At 38.2% G+C, this 21130-nt stretch overlaps 1 protein-coding gene across 5 annotated transcripts in view; it reads right to left on the bottom strand.

Moving 5' to 3' along the window:
* POLR3G (RNA polymerase III subunit G) overlaps positions 1 to 21130 on the bottom strand; it is a 44419-nt gene that overhangs the window by 17712 nt on the left and 5577 nt on the right. For 3 of the 5 annotated variants that reach the window (XM_023215052.3, XM_031935434.1, XM_023215051.2), the window contains exons 2-4: positions 12546 to 12695; positions 10088 to 10217; positions 1960 to 2016 (exon numbers count right to left, since the gene is read on the bottom strand). In XM_023215052.3, the coding sequence (XP_023070820.1) occupies positions 1960 to 2016; positions 10088 to 10217; positions 12546 to 12662 (304 nt within the window). In that variant the 5' untranslated portion in view covers positions 12663 to 12695. Of the gene's footprint in view, positions 1 to 1959; positions 2017 to 10087; positions 10218 to 12545; positions 12706 to 21130 lie in introns of all 5 variants that reach the window. The other 2 variants (XM_023215054.3, XM_023215050.3) reach the window with 1 other exon arrangement.

Below are 21130 nucleotides of genomic sequence, written 5' to 3'. Positions count from 1 at the left end.
ACAGTTTTTCTTAAGTATTATTTATATTTATTTATTTGACTACTTTGTATTTCATAAGTTTTCTGTAGTTGATATATTCTGTAGTTGATATATTTCTTATGCAACAAATTTTTTTTTTTCAAAAGTATGTTACCACAATCCCAACACATGCAAAATGAAATAAACAATTCTAACATCTGAAAACTTTAAAATTAAAAATATAAATAGCTGTCAAAAATAAATTTCCTCCAATAAATACTTTTGCTTGTATCAGTTAAATAATTCCTCTAATGTGTCATTTTCTTTTAATTTTTAAGCATAGAGTTAAACAGAAAATTGAAGCAACATAAAAGCTGATTTAAAAATACTGTCTGCTAATAAAGAAATTTCAGAGCATTTTTACAAAGCATTTAAATCTCAAGTCATTTTACCTGAAAAATAAATTTTGCTTTGAATATATTTTAGTTTTCATAAACTATTCATTTTAGATCATGACGGGAATATGTAAAGAGAATCATTTGAGAGATGAATACTAATGAAACGGAAGAAATACGAGACCTAAGTTGTTTCCAACCTTACCAACACTGAAAAGATAGTACTATAATCTGTGAAAACGATAATGCTGTTAATGCCATTTATGTTTTTATATAAGGGCAGTTTCCATAAAAGACCAAGGACAGAGACATAAAAAGAATGTGAATTAAAATGAGAAGACCTGGGTTCTAACAGTAATGGCCATATGGCCTGGCAGGTCACTTTATTTCTATGACAACTGTTTTTATTTGCAAAATGAATGAGTGGGATGAGATCTCCTTTAAAGCCCCTTCTAACTTGTCCATACCCAAGGTAAAGCTTCTTTTTAGATATAGTTCTTTTGAAAAAGAAACCTAGGCCGGGCACAGTGGCTCAAGCCTGTAATCCCAGCACTTTGGGAGGCTGAGACGGGCGGATCACGTGGTCAGGAGATCGAGACCATCCTGGCTAACACGGTGAAACCCCGTCTCTACTTAAAAAAAATACAAAAAAAAACTAGCCGGGCGAGGTGGCGGGTGCCTGTAGTCCCAGCTACTCGGGAGGCTAAGGCAGAAGAATGGCGTAAACCCGGGAGGCGGAGCTTGCAGTGAGCTGAGATCTGGCCACTGCACTCTAGCCCGGGCGACAGAGCGAGACTCCGTCTCCAAAAAAAGAAAAAGAAAAAGAAACAACTAAAACTAGTCTGCTTAAAAGAAAGGAAGATCCATGAGCTTGGCTTACAATAAATACCTTTAAAACAAGATTTTTTTTTTTTCTCTTCAAATACTCTAAAATTGCTCAGGAGCACAGTATTTGTGCTTCTTGGTACTATAAATTAAAATTGTGATTGTGGCTAATTAAATTGGAAAATCCAAATGGTTTGTTTGGCCTGTCCTATTTTTAGAAAAAATATATTTTAAGGGCTGGGCACAGTGGCTCACGCCTGTAAATACCAGCACTTTGGGAGGCCAAAGTGGGCAGATCACAAGGTCAGGAGATCAAGACCATCCTGGCTAACACAGTGAAACCCTGTCTCTACTAAAAATACAAAAAATTAGCCAGGCGTGGTGGCGGGCGCCTATAGTCCCAGCTACTCGGGAAGCTGAGGCAGGACAATGGGCATGAACCCTGGAGGTGGAGCTTGCAGTGAGCCGAGATTGCACCACTGCACTCCAGCCTGGCCAACAGAGCGAGACTCCTTCTCAAAACAAAACAAAATAAAACAAACAAACATATATATATATATTTTAAGAACTTCCACAAAAGCACTTCAACTCTTCCTTGTTTTAGCATAAAAATCTTTTCACCTTAGTTTCTAACAGATTTATATTACTAATTAATCACAATAAAAGAACCAGACTCAATTTTCCTATGGTAAAAATAGAAAACGTAGCCTAAAAAAAAAAAATATGAGGTGAGAGAGACAGCCTTTAAAAATTGTTTCCATATTGTGCGTTTTGCAGTTACCTGGTATCCATTCTTCCTTGTACACCTTCATGTATCTTTTACTATACCTTTCAATATCTAGGAGAAAAAAAGAATAAAGAACTCATTAGGAAAATCAAGAGTAACCCTGAACTTAAGCCATTCCTTTAAGATAACTGAAAACAAGAGACAACATTTTTTATTTCACATGCAGGGAGTTTCCTGTATTTGTACATAAGAGAACGGGAAAAAGGGTAAGGGTAGGCAAGGTTGGACTTGGCGAGGGGTTACCAATGTGAGGCATAAATGAGTAAGCTGCAAGCCCTACATGCCAACTGCTGAAAACTCTGCAGGGATCCTCTGAGCTTGCCAAAACCAGTAAAGCCACAATTGTGGCTCCTGCTTCAGACTGGTCCACCTTATCACAAGAAACACCCTTAAGGAGGGCACAAACTCTTTCCTAGCAGCACAAGTTGGAAAGCAACACTATCACACAAAAGCCTGAAGCCATGTTCATCATAAAAAGTAGTTCAGGAGTTAGTCATGAAAAGCGAAAGGTAATACTAAAGACGAATAGATAAAAATTAGGGACCAAATACGTACTGATTTTTCTTCTATGTCAAAAATATGCTTCCAAATAATACAACCACGTATGACAGAAAGGTAACTAAAATAAGCAATAGATCAGAGACCAAGAGATCAGGTTTTTCTAGGTATTTTAACGGCTTGACTTCAGGTCAAATGTTTTAACTAATCTTGCCAAGTTTTTCATCTGTAAAACGAAGTCAGCACAAATGAGAGATTCCTAGCATTTGTAACACAACGACTTCTTTTTAAGAATTTTCTCCAAAACAGATTCCATATTTTAAATAATTTTAACCTTCAGTATACCAGAAAAAAATAATTTTTAGTCTTTTTCCTCTGGGTACAATAGATCATTTTTTATATTTTAAAATATTTGTAGGTTAATTTCAAATAATGAAATACAGAGAATAAATAAAAAAGATAACAGCTAAAAGAATAGCTATTGAAAACTAATCATTGGAACTCAATTAAAAAGGGGTAAAGGATTTGAATAGACATTTCTCTAAAGAAGATACAAAAATGGACAAAAAGCATGAAAAGATGTCCAACATCACTAATCATTACGGAAATTCAAATCAAAACTACAATGAGATACTGTGTTACAACCACTAGGATGGCTAGGATCAAAAAAACAGTAAGAAACATTGGCAAGGATATGGAGAAATGTGAACCCTCATATATTATTGATGGGAATGTAAAACGGTACACCCGCTTCAGAAAACAGTTTGGAAGTTCCTCCATATGTGAAATACAGAGTTACCATATGATCCTATGTGCATACCCAACAGAAATGAAAACAAACGTTCACACAAAACATGTACATGAATGTTCATGACAGGATAACTTATGTAATCCCAAAAGTGAACTGACCCAAATGCCCATCAAGTGATGAGTAGATAAACAAAATGTGGCATATATCCATACAGTGGAATGTTAGACAGCCATAAAAAGGAATGAAGCACTCATATGTACTAAGCCATGAATGAACCTTGAAAACATTATGGCAAGTCAAAGAAGCCAGTCACAAAAAGACACATATTACAGGATTCCACTTATATGACATGGTCAGAACAGATAAGTCTCCACAGACAGAAAGCAGATTTCTGGTGCCACGGGTTGGAAGGAGGGAAGAGTAGGGACTGACTACTAAAGGTTACAGAATTTCTTTTCTGGATAATGAAAAGCTTCTAAAAAATTAGATAGTGGCTGGGCATTACAGTGGCTCACACCTGTAATCCCAGAGCGACTGGGCGCAGTGGCTCACACCTATAATCCCAGCACTTTGAGAGGCCGGGGCAGGTAGATTACTTGAGGTCAGGAGTTCAAGACCAGCTGGGCCAACATGGTAAAACGCCATCTGTACTAAAAATACAAAAAAAAATTAGCCAGGTGTGGTGGCGTGTGCCTGTAATCCCAGGTACTGAGATTGCAGGTACTGAGATTAAGGCAAGAGAATCCCTTGAATCCAGGAGGCGGAAGTTGCAGTGAACCGAGATCATGCCACTGCATTCTAGCCTGGGTAACAGAGTAAGACTCCGTCTCAAAACAAACAAAAATTAAATAGTGGTGTTGGCTGCATAGCTCTGTAGCTATATTAAAAGTCACTGAATTGTACACTTCAAGAAGTAAATTTTACACATGTGGATTATGTCTCAGTAAAGCTGTTACTTAAAAATCATAAAACTAGGCCCAACACAGTGGCTCAGGATGTAATCCCAGCACTTTGGGAGGCCAAGGCATGTGGACTGAGTCCAGGAGTTTGAGACCAGCCTGAGCAATATGGTGAAACCCCATCTCTACAAAAAATACAAAAATTAGCCGGGCATGGTAGCTCATGCCAGTGATTCCAGCTATTTGGGAGGCTGTGGTGAAAGGATCGCTTGAGCCTGGGAGGTGGAGGCTGCAGTGAGCTGAGATTATGCCACTGCATTCCAGCCTGGGTGACAGAACAAGATCCTGTCTCAAATAAAAATAAATAAATAAAGCTACTGGAGATTTTACTAAGCAATTAACTATAGCAAATCCAAATTTATATTACATGTTTTACTGGTTTTGAAGTTAAGTTTAACCAAAATGGGCAAAGTCATTTGAATGCAGTTTTCTGTGCATCAGCTGCCACACACAAACCTAGAATATATGCCTTCTGTATTTCCTGATCCCAGATTCCAAATGCATCTTTAATAGGTTCTAACTTATCATTTCTTCTGGTTCTTTTTCTCATACGTGTATCATCTAAATAATTTCAGATTACAAATGCTTATCACTACTTCCAAGTCTTCCTGTACTTACATATCTAAAATACAATACTTTAAAAAACTTTCATGTCTCATACTTCTATTGAAGAGAGGATGGCCCATCCATCTTCTTTGCTCTATACTTGCAAAGTATTTTCATTATTAAATTTATAATCACCAATTAACATGATCAATCCAAAAAACAATCTAGCTTATCACTACTTCCAAGTCTTCCTGTACTTACATATCTAAAATGCAATATTTTAAAAAACTTTCATGTCTCATACTTCTATTGAAGAGAGGATGGCCCAGCCATCTTCTTTGCTCTATACTTGCAAAATATTTTCATTATTTAATTTATAATCACTAATTAACATGATCAATCCAAAAAACAATTTCATGTCTATATAATCAATTTTCTTTCGATCATTATTGTCTCTGCCTTTATGTTCAGCATTTGCCACTTACAAAACACATCAAATTAATTTTGGTGCATAAATATCATAAAACAAAACAAAAACGATCACCTCATTTTAGCAAATGGGATATTCCAGGTTTTTGATACAAAGTATTACACGATGAGGTCTTTTTCAAAGATTGACCTGTACAAGGCCACCATAATTCCTTTTTAATTCTTGGAGATAGTGTTTACTCATTGATTCTTGAATTTGAGAAAATTCACTGAAGACAATGTCATCTGAAGAGTCAGTCTGAGATTTTGCTTATACAATCAATTTCATCATCATCATTAGCATCCAGAGAGCTATCTATCTCTTTGCATTTGTCTTCTGATTCATCTAAGAACTGTGGAACATGTTTTACTGTCAATTTTGGACATTATGAGCAGAAAATTAAAAAATTTTGAAATTTTCAATTGTATTAAATGAAAATTAAAACAGAGCAACTACAAATATGAGGGTATCTGAAGACTTTATGTCTTCTTAGAAAACAGATATAATACTTAGGACAATGCAACAGGAAAACTATATGATGACATAATAGTGATAATTTATTTCAATTGCACAGTCAATTCCATCATTCTCCCATTTTTTATATTTATTCTTTTTTTCAGCATAGTGGGGAATGTCTGATGAATAATGATAAGGTAATATCTATGATGATGAAATAGGAAGGTACTTCAAGATAGAGAAAAAATAAGATCACTCAGATTCCACAGTTATCTTAGATATATAAAAGGGTTCAATGGGCTGATATGGTATTCTAAGATAAAACGAGTTTTCCTTTTTAAGTAAATTTCTGTTTCTTCTTTAGAAAACCTCTAAGCAAGAATAAAAGTTATGAATATCAATAACACAAACAATAAGAACTGCTCCAAAAATACTGTCAAAAATTTATATTGAATCTCATGGACACAGGTGCTATAGCAAGAATTAGTAAGCCAAATTCCATTTATTCAGTAACAGACCTACGGACGTATTTAAGTAAATGTATTATTTCCATTAAGCTGTGAGGTTCTGAAAATGACTTATGACACCATCACCACTGTCAGAATCATGTTTCTACCTCAAAGGACCCTGTAGTTCAGGAACTTGAGCTAGAAACCACTGGACTGGACGATCTCTACATCCTCTTACAGTCAAAATTCACTAAATAATATTCATTGGTGTTTTTCCTTTATTATATAATAAATTTCGATGCAAAATACTAATCATTTCTATAATTCTACCTGAAAACATTAAAAACAAACTTTGAAGACATTGCAACACGAAATATGTTCATTCCATGCCTTCAGTTCTTTAGGACTGATCTCAATGCCCTGAGCCACCAGCCACTTGACTATCAGGAAGTCTTGAGATCTCCCACCCTATTTGTCTGTCCTAGTGTCTAATGATTTAGTTCTTTACAGTAGCCTTTAAGTCTCTCTTTCCTAAAGAACACTGGTGGCAAGTGATGCACCTGGCGAATGCACAGTCATGCAGTATCTCTATCCGGAATATGATTCTGACAGTCGGGTGGCTCTGTTCAGTCTGGCCAATTCTTTTTCACTCATAGCATGGATATTATATAAATTTATACATGCACATACATACACATATTATATAAACCTATATATGCACATATAAATGTATATATTTTATAGAAAAACCTTTATTTTTAACATGAGTGTGTTTTTTAAGCACACTATTATCAGGAAAGAGAGGTAAGCTGGGTGTGGCGGCTCAGGCCTGTAATTCCAGCACTTTGGGAGGCCAAGATGGGAGGATCGCTTGAAGCTAGGAATTCGAGACCACTGTCAGCAAAAAAGCGAGACCGCTGTCTACAAAAACAATAAAAATAAAAAATTAGCCAGGCATGGTGGTATGTGCCTGTAGTCCCAGCTACTCAAGAGGTTGAGGTAGGAGGATCACTTGAGCCCAGGAGTTTGGAAGCTGCAGTGAGCTGTGATCGTGCCACTGCACTCTAGCCTGGGTGACAGAGCGAGACCTCATCTCTAAAATACAAAATAAAACAATAAAAAAAAAAAAAGACAGAAGTAAACATGAAGATCTCAGGGAGAATGTACTTGTATCAATCTGGAAATTTCTATACAAGAGTTTTCCCCTGAAAGAAATAAAAGCAAAAAAAACCCTTATATTTTTAAATACTTTATTGCCTAGTTATCAAAGATAAAGTGCCCCTTAATCCAAGTACAAGCCAACCACTCCCATAGACCAACAACAGAATTATGGTTGTCTGTTTGTTTGTTTTTTGTTTTTAAGAGACAGTCTCGCTCTGTCACCCAGGCTGGAGTGCAATGGCACAATCTCAGCTCACTGAAAGCTCCACCTCCCGGGTTCACGCCATTCTCCTGCCTCAGCCTCCCGAGTAGCTGGGACTACAGGCACCCGCCACCATGCCCCGCTAATTTTTGTATTTTTAGTAGAGATGGGGTTTCACCGTGTTAGACAGGATGGTCTCGATCTCCTGACCTCGTGATCCGCTTGCCTCGGCCTCCCAAAGCGCAGGGATTACAGGCGTGAGCCACCACGCCCCACCGACAACATTATGTTTTTAATATCCCTGTCTAAAACACTCACATAAATGCTTTAATTATTTGATACACTTTTTTTTTTTTTTTTGAGACAGAGTCTCACTCTGTTGCCCAGGTTGCAGTTCAGTGACAATCCCAGCTCACTGCAACCTCCACCTCCCTGGTTCAAGCGATTCTCCTGCCTCAGCTTCCTGAGAAGCTGGGATTACAGGCACGGGCCACCATGCCTGGCTAATTTTTGTATTTTTAATAGAGACGGGGTTTCCCCATGTTGGCCAGGTTGGTCTCAAACTCCGGACCTCAGGTGATCCGCCTGCCTCAGCCTCCCAGTGTGCTAGGATTACAAGAGTAAGCCACTGCACCTGGTCTGATTTGATGTACTTTTAAATTTGATGTGCTTTAATAACAACCACATTCAGCTAAGTAAATCTGTACCACAGAGAAAAGATCAATTTTAAAAGCACTAAAGTATAGCCTGCATTACTATTTTTTCTAATAAGAATGAATACTGATTAGTTCATTTGGTCTTTTTGAAATCTTTAAAATGAAAAGTTTTATTTTAGAACTCAAACAGATGAAAGCATACAACATATTCATGGAAGTTAAAAATTTCAGTATTAGGCCAGGCACGGTGGCTCACGTCTGTCTGTAATCCCAGCACTTTCAGTGGCTGATGCGGGAAGACTACTTGAGGTCAGGAGTTCCAGACCAGCCTGGCCAACATGGTGAAACGTCTCGACTAAAAATATCAAAATTAGCTGGGCATGGTATTGCGCGTCTATAATTCCAGCTACTCAGGAGGCTGAGATGTCAGAATCACTTGAACCCAGGAGGCAGAGGTTGCAGTGAGTCGAGATTGCACCACTGCACTCCAGCCTGGGTGACAAGAGTGAGACTCCATTCCATTACAAAAAAAAAACAAAACCAATTAAATATTTTTGAGATAAAATATCTCTTATCAAACCATTATATAACTCAAAGCAGCTATGTTTTGAGAATTAAATGAATTTGTCTAAAATGCTTCTTATAAGTGCATGCTAAGATCATTACACAAGGCTTCCTTTTTTGACTCAGCCAATTCAAACTATTTTTTTTTTTTTTTTTTTTTTGAGACGGAGTCTTGCTCTGTCGCCCGGGCTGGAGTGCAGTGGCCGGATCTCAGCTCACTGCAAGCTCCGCCTCCCGGGTTTATGCCATTCTCCTGCCTCAGCCTCCCGAGTAGCTGGGACTACAGGCGCCCGCCACCTCGCCCGGCTAGTTTTTTGTATTTTTAGTAGAAACGGGGTTTCACAGTGTTAGCCAGGATGGTCTCGATCTCCTGACCTCGTGATCCGCCCGTCTCAGCCTCCCAAAGTGCTGGGATTACAGGCTTGAGCCACCGCGCCCGGCTCAATTCAAACTATTCTAGAGAGAGGAAAAATGGAATGTATTTTTAATACTAATGGAATGAGATGACACTATTAATTTCTCATGTTTTAATGATGTTGTTTCGAGAACTCAAAGATGGTATCAGTCTCTCTAATTTCAACAATCAAGGGAAGAAAGTGAAAAATCAATATAGTACTGCTGTGCTAAATGGCTACGCAGGAATCATTTCCTTTCCTATAAAACCACTTCCCACTTCTAGTCTGAGACTGTTGAGCCCTCTCCAACTACAATATTTCCTTTCTTCCTTAAGCAGCACTAATGAACACATATTTTACATCATATCAAATACCTAAATGATAAACCAAACAAAATCAAGTCTTAAAAATTTTTTTAACCTAAATATTAAATAATTGGAGACATGCATAAAGGTCTATGTATAATGGTAATAATCACAGCATTATATATACAAGCAAAAAACTGGAAATAATCTTTAAAATGCAGGAAATTAGTTATAGTTAATAATATTATATCCACAGAGTAGACTACCAGTCATTAAAAGTCATGTTTGCCAATAATAATAAGGATATGTGAAAATGCTAATATGCTACTGAGTGAAAAAAGATACAAAGTAATATGAATCTAATTTTGTAAAGAGAATATACATGCATAAGAAAAAATCTGGACTATATAACAAAATATTAATAGTGGTTCTCTAGACATAAGCATGGGTAATTTTTACTTTTCAAAATTTTCCTGTTTTTCATAATTTTCACTGGACATATAAAATTATTGTGAAAGCTATTTCTAAAAATAAAATATCAAAGTTTAAAGTATTTTTTCTGTTAAAGCAACATAAATATGCTTTTTCAAAGTGGTTGATAATTTTTGATTGAACAGAATCAATCAACATTCAATGATCACATATCTTGTGCTTAAACACTGTTTCATCTGTATACATTAAGACACATAATTAAAGATTCCAATATGGTACCTTGTCTTTCTTCAGGTGTTTCAATAAAATAAGGCATTCTTTTCATTGTTTCTCTCAACTCCTGTTTCAAAGCCAGCATATATTCTTCACCTTCTCCTGTTTTCAGTGGCACTGGTTTATAATCTGAATCCTGTTTAAATTGAGACAAAGGTTTTTTTTCAAATCAATTATGTATTTTAATATCCCTTTTATCTGTATTGTAGAAAAGAGCAGTTTTATTGAAATACTGTGTTTTACAGGCACTAAGTTTTACAATCAACTTAAAAGATGAACTTCTGTAGTCTATTTAACCTGTTAACCCATTTCCTACTTTGCTCTCATATTAGAGGTAAAAAAGATGCATAATTTTCCTATTGGCCCTGAAAACTACACCAATAATCATTTTGTCATACAGTCTGTTGACCTATGTGATTATCTACCTTAAAGATTAAGATACCAGGCAGGCGCAGTGGCTTATGCCTGTAATCCCAGCACTTTGGGAGGCCGAGGAGGCGGATCACAAGGTCAGGAGATCGAGACCATCCTGGCTAACACGGTGAAACCCCGTCTCTACTAAAAATACAAAAAAAAAAAAAAATTAGCCAGGTGTGGTGGCGGGTGCCTGTAGTCCAGCTACTCGGGAGGCTGAGGCAGGAGAATGGCATGAACTTAGGAGGCGAAGCTTGCAGTGAGCCAAGATCGTGCCACTGCACTCCAGCCTGGGTGACAGAGCAAGAGTCTGTCTCACAAAAAAAAATAAATAAATAACATACCAAAAAAAAAAAAAAGGAAAAAGAAAAAGAAAAACTAAGGTACCCAAATGAGAGCAGCTGCTATAGGTCCTTATTAACCTCAACTAGTGGTGATGTTATTGGAAAAAAATAAATAAAAAAGCAGCAGCTGTCATTTAGTATATGGTTACTATGATATATTCAATATCCAATATCCATTATCTCATTGAAAGGACTACCAATATTTCTCCTTTTACAGTGAAGAAATTGAGAAGTGAACAATTTACAAGCCCACAGAATGAATAAATGGCAAGATGGAGTTTGAAGCTGCATTTCAAGTTTTTAAAATTATACACACATATACATATACACAAATATGCATTTGTATGTGTATATATATTTACACAAATATATTCATTAACAAGTGGATCTCTAGGGTACATAGTAAAGACATTTCTGGTTTCAGAGAATAAGGATAAGGTACATTTTCAAAATTTGATTAGGAATATATACACTCTTGCTGCAACTACTTATTGAGTACCCAACATGGTTAGACTATAGAAGATACCATGATAAACAAGTCAAAGTCCCTGCCCACAGGGAACTTACATTCTAGGAGAGAAACACACAACAAATTAGTAAACAAATGAGGTGACATACAATTTCACATAGTGATAAATGACATAAAAATAAACGAAAGTGGGCAAAGGAAAAGTGACCGACAGTGCATGGAGGATGGAGGTGGAATCTACACAGGGTGACCACGCGTGGCCTCTTGGGGAAGTCACATTTGAGTAGAGATTGCGATAAAATCAGGGAGCCATCCATGCAAAGAGAAGAGATGGTAGGGAACCAGCAGGCCCAAAGGCCTGAGGACACAAGGAGGCCCGCGTAGCTGGGGAATGAGAAGGACAGTGGTAGAAAAAGGGTCAGAGAGACATCAAAACGGAGAGATCAGGAAGAGCCTTTTACCCCGTAGTAAGGAATTTTAATTTTATTCCAAGTATAAAGAAATACTACGTACTAACATCCCCAGTGTTTAGAAGTAATCTCCCCATACATGGAAAAGAGCTTGTTTTAAAAATCACTGTGAAGTGACATTATGCTAATACCTGAGATATTTGTCTTTGTTTTTATGCTGCGCTGAGTATCAAAAAGGTAAAATATCAACTGCAAAAAGTGGAGACCCCTTGTGTGAGATATCTAGATCACTGGATACATTCTAAACTAAAGTGAAAACATTATATATTATGCAAATTTAGCTTGCAGCATACTCACTAAATTTTAAAACAACACTAAAATAAGCAAAAAAGTTCAGTAGGGGACAAAGTCAAGTGGCATACTAAGGAGCAAACTTAAATTCTATAGATACAAGATGAGAAGAAAATCATTAAGTGAAGGTGCAATATGGTGGGAACTTAGAACCATTATAAAACCTAATGACTTTTAAAACTATTATTTTCATATTGGAATTTATCAGTAACACCAACAGGAGTTGTAAGAATTGAAAACTAATTCTTTACTGGTTCACATAGTACTAAATATATTAATAGAAAAATGTATACAGTTTTGTTTTCTATATTTCAAGAAAGTAGATCATGAAAATATTTAAAGGTAAGTGAAACACATCTCCTTTACTTTCTTATACTTGAGGATACTATAATCATATATCAAGTCCTATATAGAATTTAATATTCTCTGAAAAATGAAGAAACACACTATGAGAATTCAACGGTTCATATACTTACAGGAAATAGTGGGGGTGGTTTCAACACTACATCAGGTAACTTTTCACCTTTGGTAAATCCAACAGCCTCAATATTAAAGGTATAAGCAGCACGTCCTCTTCCTTTATTCCCAGCCATCAGAAATAGTTATACCAGATGAAGAGCCAAATTCTGAAAGGCACTATTAATGATTAAGATTTACTGGATCACACATAAAAAAGAAATCAACACTTTAAAGCAAAATATAAAACTGTACCCCTTAAGTAGCATAGTTGATTTAAAATACCTTTGGACAGCAAAACATGTGGAGAAATAAACATTTCACAAGTAACTGTTGAATTTCTCACACTCATACATCTTTGGCAGGCAAGATAATGATGGCTTCAATTCCCTCACCCACTACTACTGCCCCACATCCAGACTGACGAGGAGAAGAAATCTTTCTTTTTCATATCAACATAAAAACTATCATTAGTCATATATACTTTAAGACTCTAAATGGTTTATCTTAGCATGTGAGTGTTAGGAAGAATCCCTGAGATCTAGTCCAATGTCTCTCTTTTAGAAATGGGGAATGGTCGCTTGATGAGACTCGAAAGAAGCCTGTCCAAGAAAAAAAAATTCAGAGGAAAAGAGCTGAAATCATTAAAGTTATGATAAACCTGTACTCTTCAATTTTGGGGACAGGAGTGATATCACACATGCAAGTTGTACCGAACTTTTGAATCCTCTGATTATACTATGAGAACTGAGCTGGCAATGTAAAAACAGGGTTCCTTACGCTGGAGTTCTTCCAGTAGAAATCTGCATTCAACTGTAGTGATTATTATAATGCACACTCTTTACATCTCTTTTCCCGCTGATAATACTGAGTCTCATTTAAGCCTGTGAACCCAAGACAGAAATGGTATGTCCTCCAGTCCACCTGGAGGAAGTTAGAGGAGTGGCTTTGGTTTTGGCCCCATCAGCTCAGTCTCATTTCTGAATCTACTCACTCTCACTTGCCCTCCTTACAAAATCATGCAAGCCACAGTACTTCACACAGCTGTTCTACTCTTCACCAGGGTTTTTTGTCTGGTCATTAATGTCACCCCTCTTAGTCTGCCACATTAATGGTGAAGGAACACCACCTAAAACCATCAAGGTGCTACCTCTTTATATCAATTTTACTGCCTACAATTTGAATATACGCAGTTCTTTGGACCAAAAGGCTGAAAACTCCCAGCTCACTTTATCACAGGGCTAACACTACAAAGCAAGCGCCTCTCAGTTCTCAACCCGGGCTGCCATTAGAATCACTTGGGTAGCTTAAAAACCTAGAGCAATGTTTCTCAAAGAGTGCTGTCTGCAGCACCATCACTCAGAACTTGGTAGAAATGCAAACTGTTGAGTTCTACCACAGACCTAAAGAAAAAAGAAACTGTGGGTGAGCCCAGCATTGGTGTTTTAAGAAGCCTTCCAGATAATTCTTATGTATGCTAAGTTCTGAGAATCACTGAACTGAACCAATCAATCCAGATCTCTTGGGGTGAGGATTGGGCAAGAGTCAGTTTTAGAAGCTTCCCAGGTGATTCTAACACACAGCAAATGTTAAGAGTACTGAGAGAACCGTTCTGGTGGAAGTCTCAGCTACTAAGGAGTAGTTGAGTTAAAATACACAGTAGAATCAAGGACTTCATAGGTCTCATCTTTGAGGTTTAAAATTATACAAATTAGCCTTAGCAACTTAAAAATATTTGCCTTAAAGGTGAGATAACTGTAACTGCTGTAAATCTACCTAACACTTAGGATGTGGCAGTCCAAGTTTTAATTCATTTTCAAAGAATAGCAGTAATAAGGCACTGCACTTTTAGACAGCCAATTTAATTTTTAAAATTTTTTATTTATTATTATTATTATTTTCAGATGAAGTCTTGCTCCATCACCCAGGTGGCACAATCGTGGCTCACTGTAACCTCCCTCCCTTGCTTAAGTGATTCTCCTGTCTCAGTCTCCTAAGTAGCTGGGATTATAGGACTTACTTTTGAATTTTTTTAGTAGAGACGGGGTTTCACCATGTTGGCCAGGTTGGTCTCAAACTCCTGACCTCAAGTGATCCACCTGCCTCAGCCTCCCAAAGTGCTAGGATTATAGGCATGAGCCACGGCACCCAGCCAATGACACCCTGCCAATGATGGCCAATTTTAATGTCCTTCTATACTTAAGGCCCCAGAAGCAAATCATATATTCAAAACATCTTTTTGTAATGAAACATTGTTTCCTGTTTTCTGTGAATTACTCAAGTAGAATACATGGCATTTGATTTGACATAATGGCTATGAAACTGAGAACATTTTCAGACATGATTTTGTAACTGCCCAAGGGGTTCACCCTGCCTGTTGTCTGGACAGAGCTGATTTATCAAGACAGGGTAATTGCAATACAGAAAGAGTAATTCACATAGAGCTGGCTGTGCGGGAGACCGGAGTTTTATTACTCCTTAGATCAGCCTCCCTGAAAGCTCGGAGATTTTTTTGAGATGGAGTTTCGCTCTTGTTGCCCAGGGTGGAGTGCAGCAGCGCAGTCTCGGCTCACTGCAACCTCCACCTCCCAGGTTCAAGCAATTCTCCTGCCTCAGCCACCCGAGCAGTTGGGATTACAGGCATGCGCCACCATGCCTATCTAATTTTGTATTTTTAGTAGAGACGGGGTTTCTCCATGTTGGTCAGGCTGGTCTTGAACTCTTGACTTCAGGTGATCCACCCGCCTTGGCTTCCCAAAGTGCTGGGATTACTGGAGTGAGCCACTGCGCCTGGCTGGAGATCAGAGATTTTAAGGTTAATTTGGTGGGTAGGGGGCCAGTGAATTGGAAGTGCAGATTGGTTGGCTCCAGGATGAAATCATAGGAAGTCAAAGCTGTTCTCTTCTGCAGAGTCAGTTCCTGGGTGGGGGCCAAAAGATTAGAAGAGTCAGTCAATCGCTCTGGGTAGTGTCCCCTGATCCATCAAGAGCAGGGTCTGTAAAATATCTGAAGCGCTGATCTTCAGTTTAGGGAGGGTCAGAATCTTGTAGCCTCCAGCTGCATGACTCCTAAACTGTAATTTCTAATCTTGTGAATAATTTCTTAGTCCTACAATGGCAGTCTAGGCAGGGAGGAGGTTTGTTTTGGGAAAGTCTGTAACCGTCTTTGTTTTAAACTATAAACTAAGATCCTCCCAAAGTTAGTTCAGTCTATGCCCAGGAATGAACACGGACAGCTTAAAGGTTAGAAGTAATACAGAGTCACAGTTAGTTTAGATCTCTTTCGTTGTCTCAGTCATAATTTTGCAAAGGTGGTTTCACGCCCAAGGATGAACAAGGACAGTTTAGAGGTTAGAAGCAAGATGGGATCAGCTAGGTCTGATATCTTTCACTGTCATTATTTTCTCAGTTATGATTTTTGCAAAGTTGGTTTCAATCCCTCCCTTTGAGTTTCATAGTTTTACATTATTCATTTTGTAAATTTATCCTTGCAGGCCTCCATATTTGAGTTTTCCTTCATAGCTGCTTGAACACTAAAAGTTGATTTGTCATCTTTAATGTTGCCATTTTAAACTACAACTCCATGCCTTTTTTTTTTTTTTTTACTAATACTTGCATTTACTATACTTACATACACAAAAGTCAGTATAGTAAATCCCCATATACCCACTACTTAGCTTCAAAATTATCAGTATATGACTATTGTACTTTCACTATACTTTTCTACTCCCATACTTCAGATTATTTTAAACTCTTCAGTATGCATCTTCTCTGAGAGTTAAGGGCTTTTAAAAAAAAATCACATTAACATTGCATCTATAATTTTAACAATAACTCTATACCATCATCTTATATAGAACATTCACATTTTTTACTTATCACATAAATGTTTTTACAGTTAATTTGTTCAAATCAAGATATAAAAAATACATGACGTTTTACTTTCTTTTAAACTGTAATTGTTTTCCTTTCTTTTTTGCTTTTTTCTGTCTATTTGTCTAAAAAACTAGGTCAGTGCCCTGTACAATGCTTCTTAAACTTTAGGTACAAGAGAATTACCTAGGAATCTTGTTAAAATGCAGATTTTGAATCAGCATTTTGAATCAGAAACTGAGAATCTGTATTTTTATCAAGGTCTCAGGAGACATCAACTGATTTGTAAACTATACTTTGAAAGTAGCAAAGCTATACAATTTCCATATTCTGGATTTGACTGATTTATGCCTGAGATATGGTTTAACATATTCCTCTATTCACTGGGTGTATTTCCAATAAACAGGTAAACTAGAGGCTTAGATTAGGGTTTGATTTTTTTTTTTTTTTTAAAGAATACTTAAAAGGGATGCTCTCTCTTTCCTTCTGCATTACATCAAGATGAACATAAAGTCTCACTCTTGGTATTGATCAGGCTGGTCATGGGTTCAGGTGTTGGTCTATTTCATTAAGTATAAAGTGTCCATCAGTTTTCACCTGATGATTTTAGCAGTCACTGATGATCACCACCTACATCCATTTTTCCATTATGAATTGCAAAATGGTGGTATACAAATTGTATCATTCTTTCTGTTTCATTAATTGGAATTCTCCCAGGAATCAATTTCTCTTATCTATTATTTAGTTACCTTAAAATAAAATTCACACAGTAACTGTATTTATTTTAATAGCCAAGCTTACTCCAGCTCTCTACATTAAAAAAGCAGGAAAATATCCAAATGGACTTGTTTCAATTGCTGAGTCACTAAGACATATGCTGAGCCTAGAGAAAGCATGTCTCCCAAGTATCCAAACTGCTGAGCAGAAGGGGTCACACCTTTCATTCTAAGAAACAATTACAAGAGCCCACTAGCCCTACTCAAAACCACTGGGCTGCACTCCAGTCCAGGATCTGCCACTACTTAAAGATTAAAAATAATTTCAGGTAAAGTTTACCAGACTTTCCTGATCATGAGAATTAACCAGAGGACCTGCTAAACACACAGTCCTAGGCTTTCTTCAAGCCTTCAAACCTACTATACCAGAATCTTTGGAGGTGGGCCCTGGAAAAGTTTGGAAAACTCACTCTAAAAAAAGAGGATACCAGCTAGCACGGCTTCATGAAATAGCTCTTGAAAAATAACAAACTTTACTGATTCTAAATTTCCATTTTTAATCAAGCAATCTTTGGGTGTATGAATTGCTATCATTAGCGAATGTACCACCCTTGACAGAAAAGTTTCCTAGTTTGTTGACACATTTAATAATTATATGGCATTCCAGTCTACAAACCCATCTCTTTAAGTTTAGTTTTCATGAATCCATTCCCCTCTACACAGAGGAGCTGATAAATTCATTTTCTTCTCCTGCAGAGCTCAGAGAGAGTCCCTGGATCCTGGTAAATATATCATGAAAGAAATGACCTACAAGTGAGACCGTGGTTGAGTTAACTCACACTGCCTCATTCCTTTTTCAATACATCAAACTCTTGAATAAAGGAGTTTTAGTGCTTTCTATATTTCCTCATGTTTCAAATCTTTCTCTACTTCATATGGCCCAATTTCACTGAGTCACTCATTCAACCAATATTGAGCATTCCAGGCACTGTGCTAGGAGATAGAGAGCACTGATCAATGCCTTCCTTCTAAATGTCACTTTCTTTGCAATTTCTCTACCATAATCCAGCTCAGTCCTTTTTCACCTCACTTCTGATTAACTGCAAACTTTGTGGTATCCCTTGTTCTTCCTGTTTAATTTATGGACCCACATTACTCATTCTAAAGCACAGTTTTGATTCTGCTACTCTCCTCATCTTCCCTCTTGGCTAACTGAATTAAATCCAAACTCCCTATTTACTCAGAGCCCTTTTAAGATGGTTGCACCCTATTTTCCTGACTCACTAGTCTATAGTCATTTCTTGAATACCAGTCTTTCCACTGCAACTTACTCCCTCTGCCTCCCTGACTTGCTACATCCCTTTTCACCATAAAAGCCAGTTTAAGTCCCTCAGCAACCATAACAGTCACTTCATCTCACATTGCTCTTGGAAAGATCCTCCTGTTAAAACACATAGATTAAAAAAAAAAAGAAAATTCAGGTGATACATGTTACCACACTCATCAATTTTCAAAGAAATAAAGAGAATACCACTTTTGGGAAATGGACCTTTTCCAAAGAAGAGGAGTTTCACCTATGTTTTTAGTTTGTTGTTTGTTTGTCTTTCCCCCTCCCCGAGATGGAATCTCTGTCGCCCAGGCTGGAGTGCATTGGCGCGATCTCGGCTCACTGCAACCTCCGCCTCCCGGGTTCAAGCAATTCTCCTGCCTCAGCCTGCAGTGTAGCTGGGATTACTGGTGCCCGCCACCAAACCCGGCTAATTTTTGTATTTTTAGGAGAGATAGGGTTTCACCATGTTGGCAAAGTTACTCTTGAACTCCTGGCCTTAGGTCATGTGCCTTCCTCAGCCTCCCAAAGTGCTGGGATTACAGGCATAAGCCACTGCACCTGGCTGTTTGTTGGTTCTGACTGTGTTAAGTAGAGATTTTATTCTCCCTACGGTCTATTAAGTAGAGATTTTATCCTCCCTACTGTCTGGCATACTGCTTCCTATGTAGCAACAGCTCCACAATTAATGTCAAGCTTACCCTATTTGTGCACTGTGATTTGAGGAGCAAATCTACCCACAGAAGTACAATTCAGTTAGCCCATTATTAAGGCTTTTTTCCCCCTTTCTTTGAGTGGGACCTACCTGCACACTGGAATCACTGGGAGGTTTTAAAGAAAAGAAAACCCAGGATTCACCCCAGAACAATAAAATCAGAAGCTCTGGAGGTACTATTTAAGCATTAGGACTTTTTAAAGCATTCCAGGAGATTACAGTGTGCAACCCAAATTAAGAACCCCTGCATTTTCAGTAGAGACGGGGTTTCATCATGTTGGCCAGGATGACCTCGATCTCTTGACCTCCTGATCTGCCCGCCTCGGCCTCCCAAAGTGCTGGGATTACAGGCTTAGCTGGGCATGGCAGTACACGCCTGTAGTCCCAGCTACTCAGGAGGCTGAGGCAGGAGAATCACTTGAATCCAGGAGGTGGAGATGGCAGTGAGCTGAGATTGCGCCGCTGAACTCCAGCCTGGGTGACAGAGTCAGACTACCTCTCAAAAAAAAAAAATCCGGGCGCGGTGGCTCACGCCTGTAATCCCAGCACTTTGGGAGGCCGAGGCGGGCGGATCACGAGGTCAGGAGATCGAGACCATCCTGGCTAACACAGTGAAACCCCGTCTCTACTAAAAATACAAAAAATTAGCTGGGCGTGGTGGGGGGCGCCTGTAGTCCCAGCTACTCGGGAGGCTGAGGCAGAAGAATGGCGTGAACCTGGGAGGCGGAGCTTGCAGTGAGCTGAGATCAGGCCACTGCACTCCAGCCTGGGTGACAGAGCAAGACTCTGTCTCAAAAAAAAAAAAAGAACCACTTCAGATTAAACCTCCCATTTTACAGAAAAGGAAAGTGACACCCTAAGCGGTTACTTGATTACCTAAGGATGCAAAGCTAATTCCTAACAAAAGGACAGCTTTAAGGCCTCAGAAAACCTTTCCACTATTCTTTCATTTGCATTACACTTCAGGAAGCATAGTCTAGGCTGGTTAGAAGACTTTTTTAATCCCAGGGAGGTCTTTATTCAATGAAGTGAATTAATAACTGCAAAACAGACTCAATTAAAAATGTAAAATCAGTAGCATTGCCCCTTCCATTTCAGGATGTCTCCTGAAAATTCCTATTCAGAATTGTTCTGGGAGGCTTAAAAATGGGTATAGTTTAAGCATCCAAGAGCTGAAAAAGTCAATTTTAATCAACTACAAAAACAACCCCTAACAGATGCTGAGCTTATCTCTGAAATTCCTCCTAGTTCTAACATTTTATGAGTTATGATGTAACCGAAATGTCTTGTCCTCCATGTTTTACACAGTTCCTTGTACACACTGAGGCAGGAAAATAGGGTCTGGAGGCAGGGAACAAACAGGCTGATTAACACTTCAGCTATGACAGGAAATACCCTCTCCATAGGGCATATGCCAAGTAAATGACTTTGTAACTTTACTTCATCCTCTTCGTTTACACAGGGTGTACACCAAGTAACTAAATGGAAACCCCTAGAGGGTATTTAAACCCCCACAAATTCTGTAAGGGGACCCTTGAGCCCATATGCTCCACCCACTCCCCCACTAGAGTGTACTTTCATTTTCAATAAATATCTGCTTTCGTCGCTTCATTCTTTCTTTGCTTTGTGCATTTTGTCCAATTCTTTGTTCAAGACGCCAAGAACCTGGACACCCTCCACCAGTAACAACGTCAGCTCCATCAACAAATGCACAAACAGACAGAAGCAGACATAGAAGCTAGAGGAGGCAGTGAAAGTTAAGTCACAGTATTATTCCTGATGAATGACCCCTAAATTGCTACAATCAGGATAGGTATCCTGACCTGTCTACTTCCAATCCCCCATCTAAAAGTAGAGGTTTACCAGCTCTGTTCTCTCTCCCATGTTCTGTTTCTTCCACCTCTGCTTCAGTTCAGACCCTCTCATCTCTCACCTGGACCTCTAAAACAGAATAAATAAACTTCCTGTGGCCTGA

This window comes from Piliocolobus tephrosceles, chromosome 4, assembly GCF_002776525.5.
Source record: "Piliocolobus tephrosceles isolate RC106 chromosome 4, ASM277652v3, whole genome shotgun sequence".
Lineage (NCBI taxonomy): Eukaryota > Metazoa > Chordata > Mammalia > Primates > Cercopithecidae > Piliocolobus > Piliocolobus tephrosceles.
The sequence above is the reverse complement of the archived record's forward strand: the minus strand, read 5'-3'. Positions and strand labels throughout refer to the sequence as shown.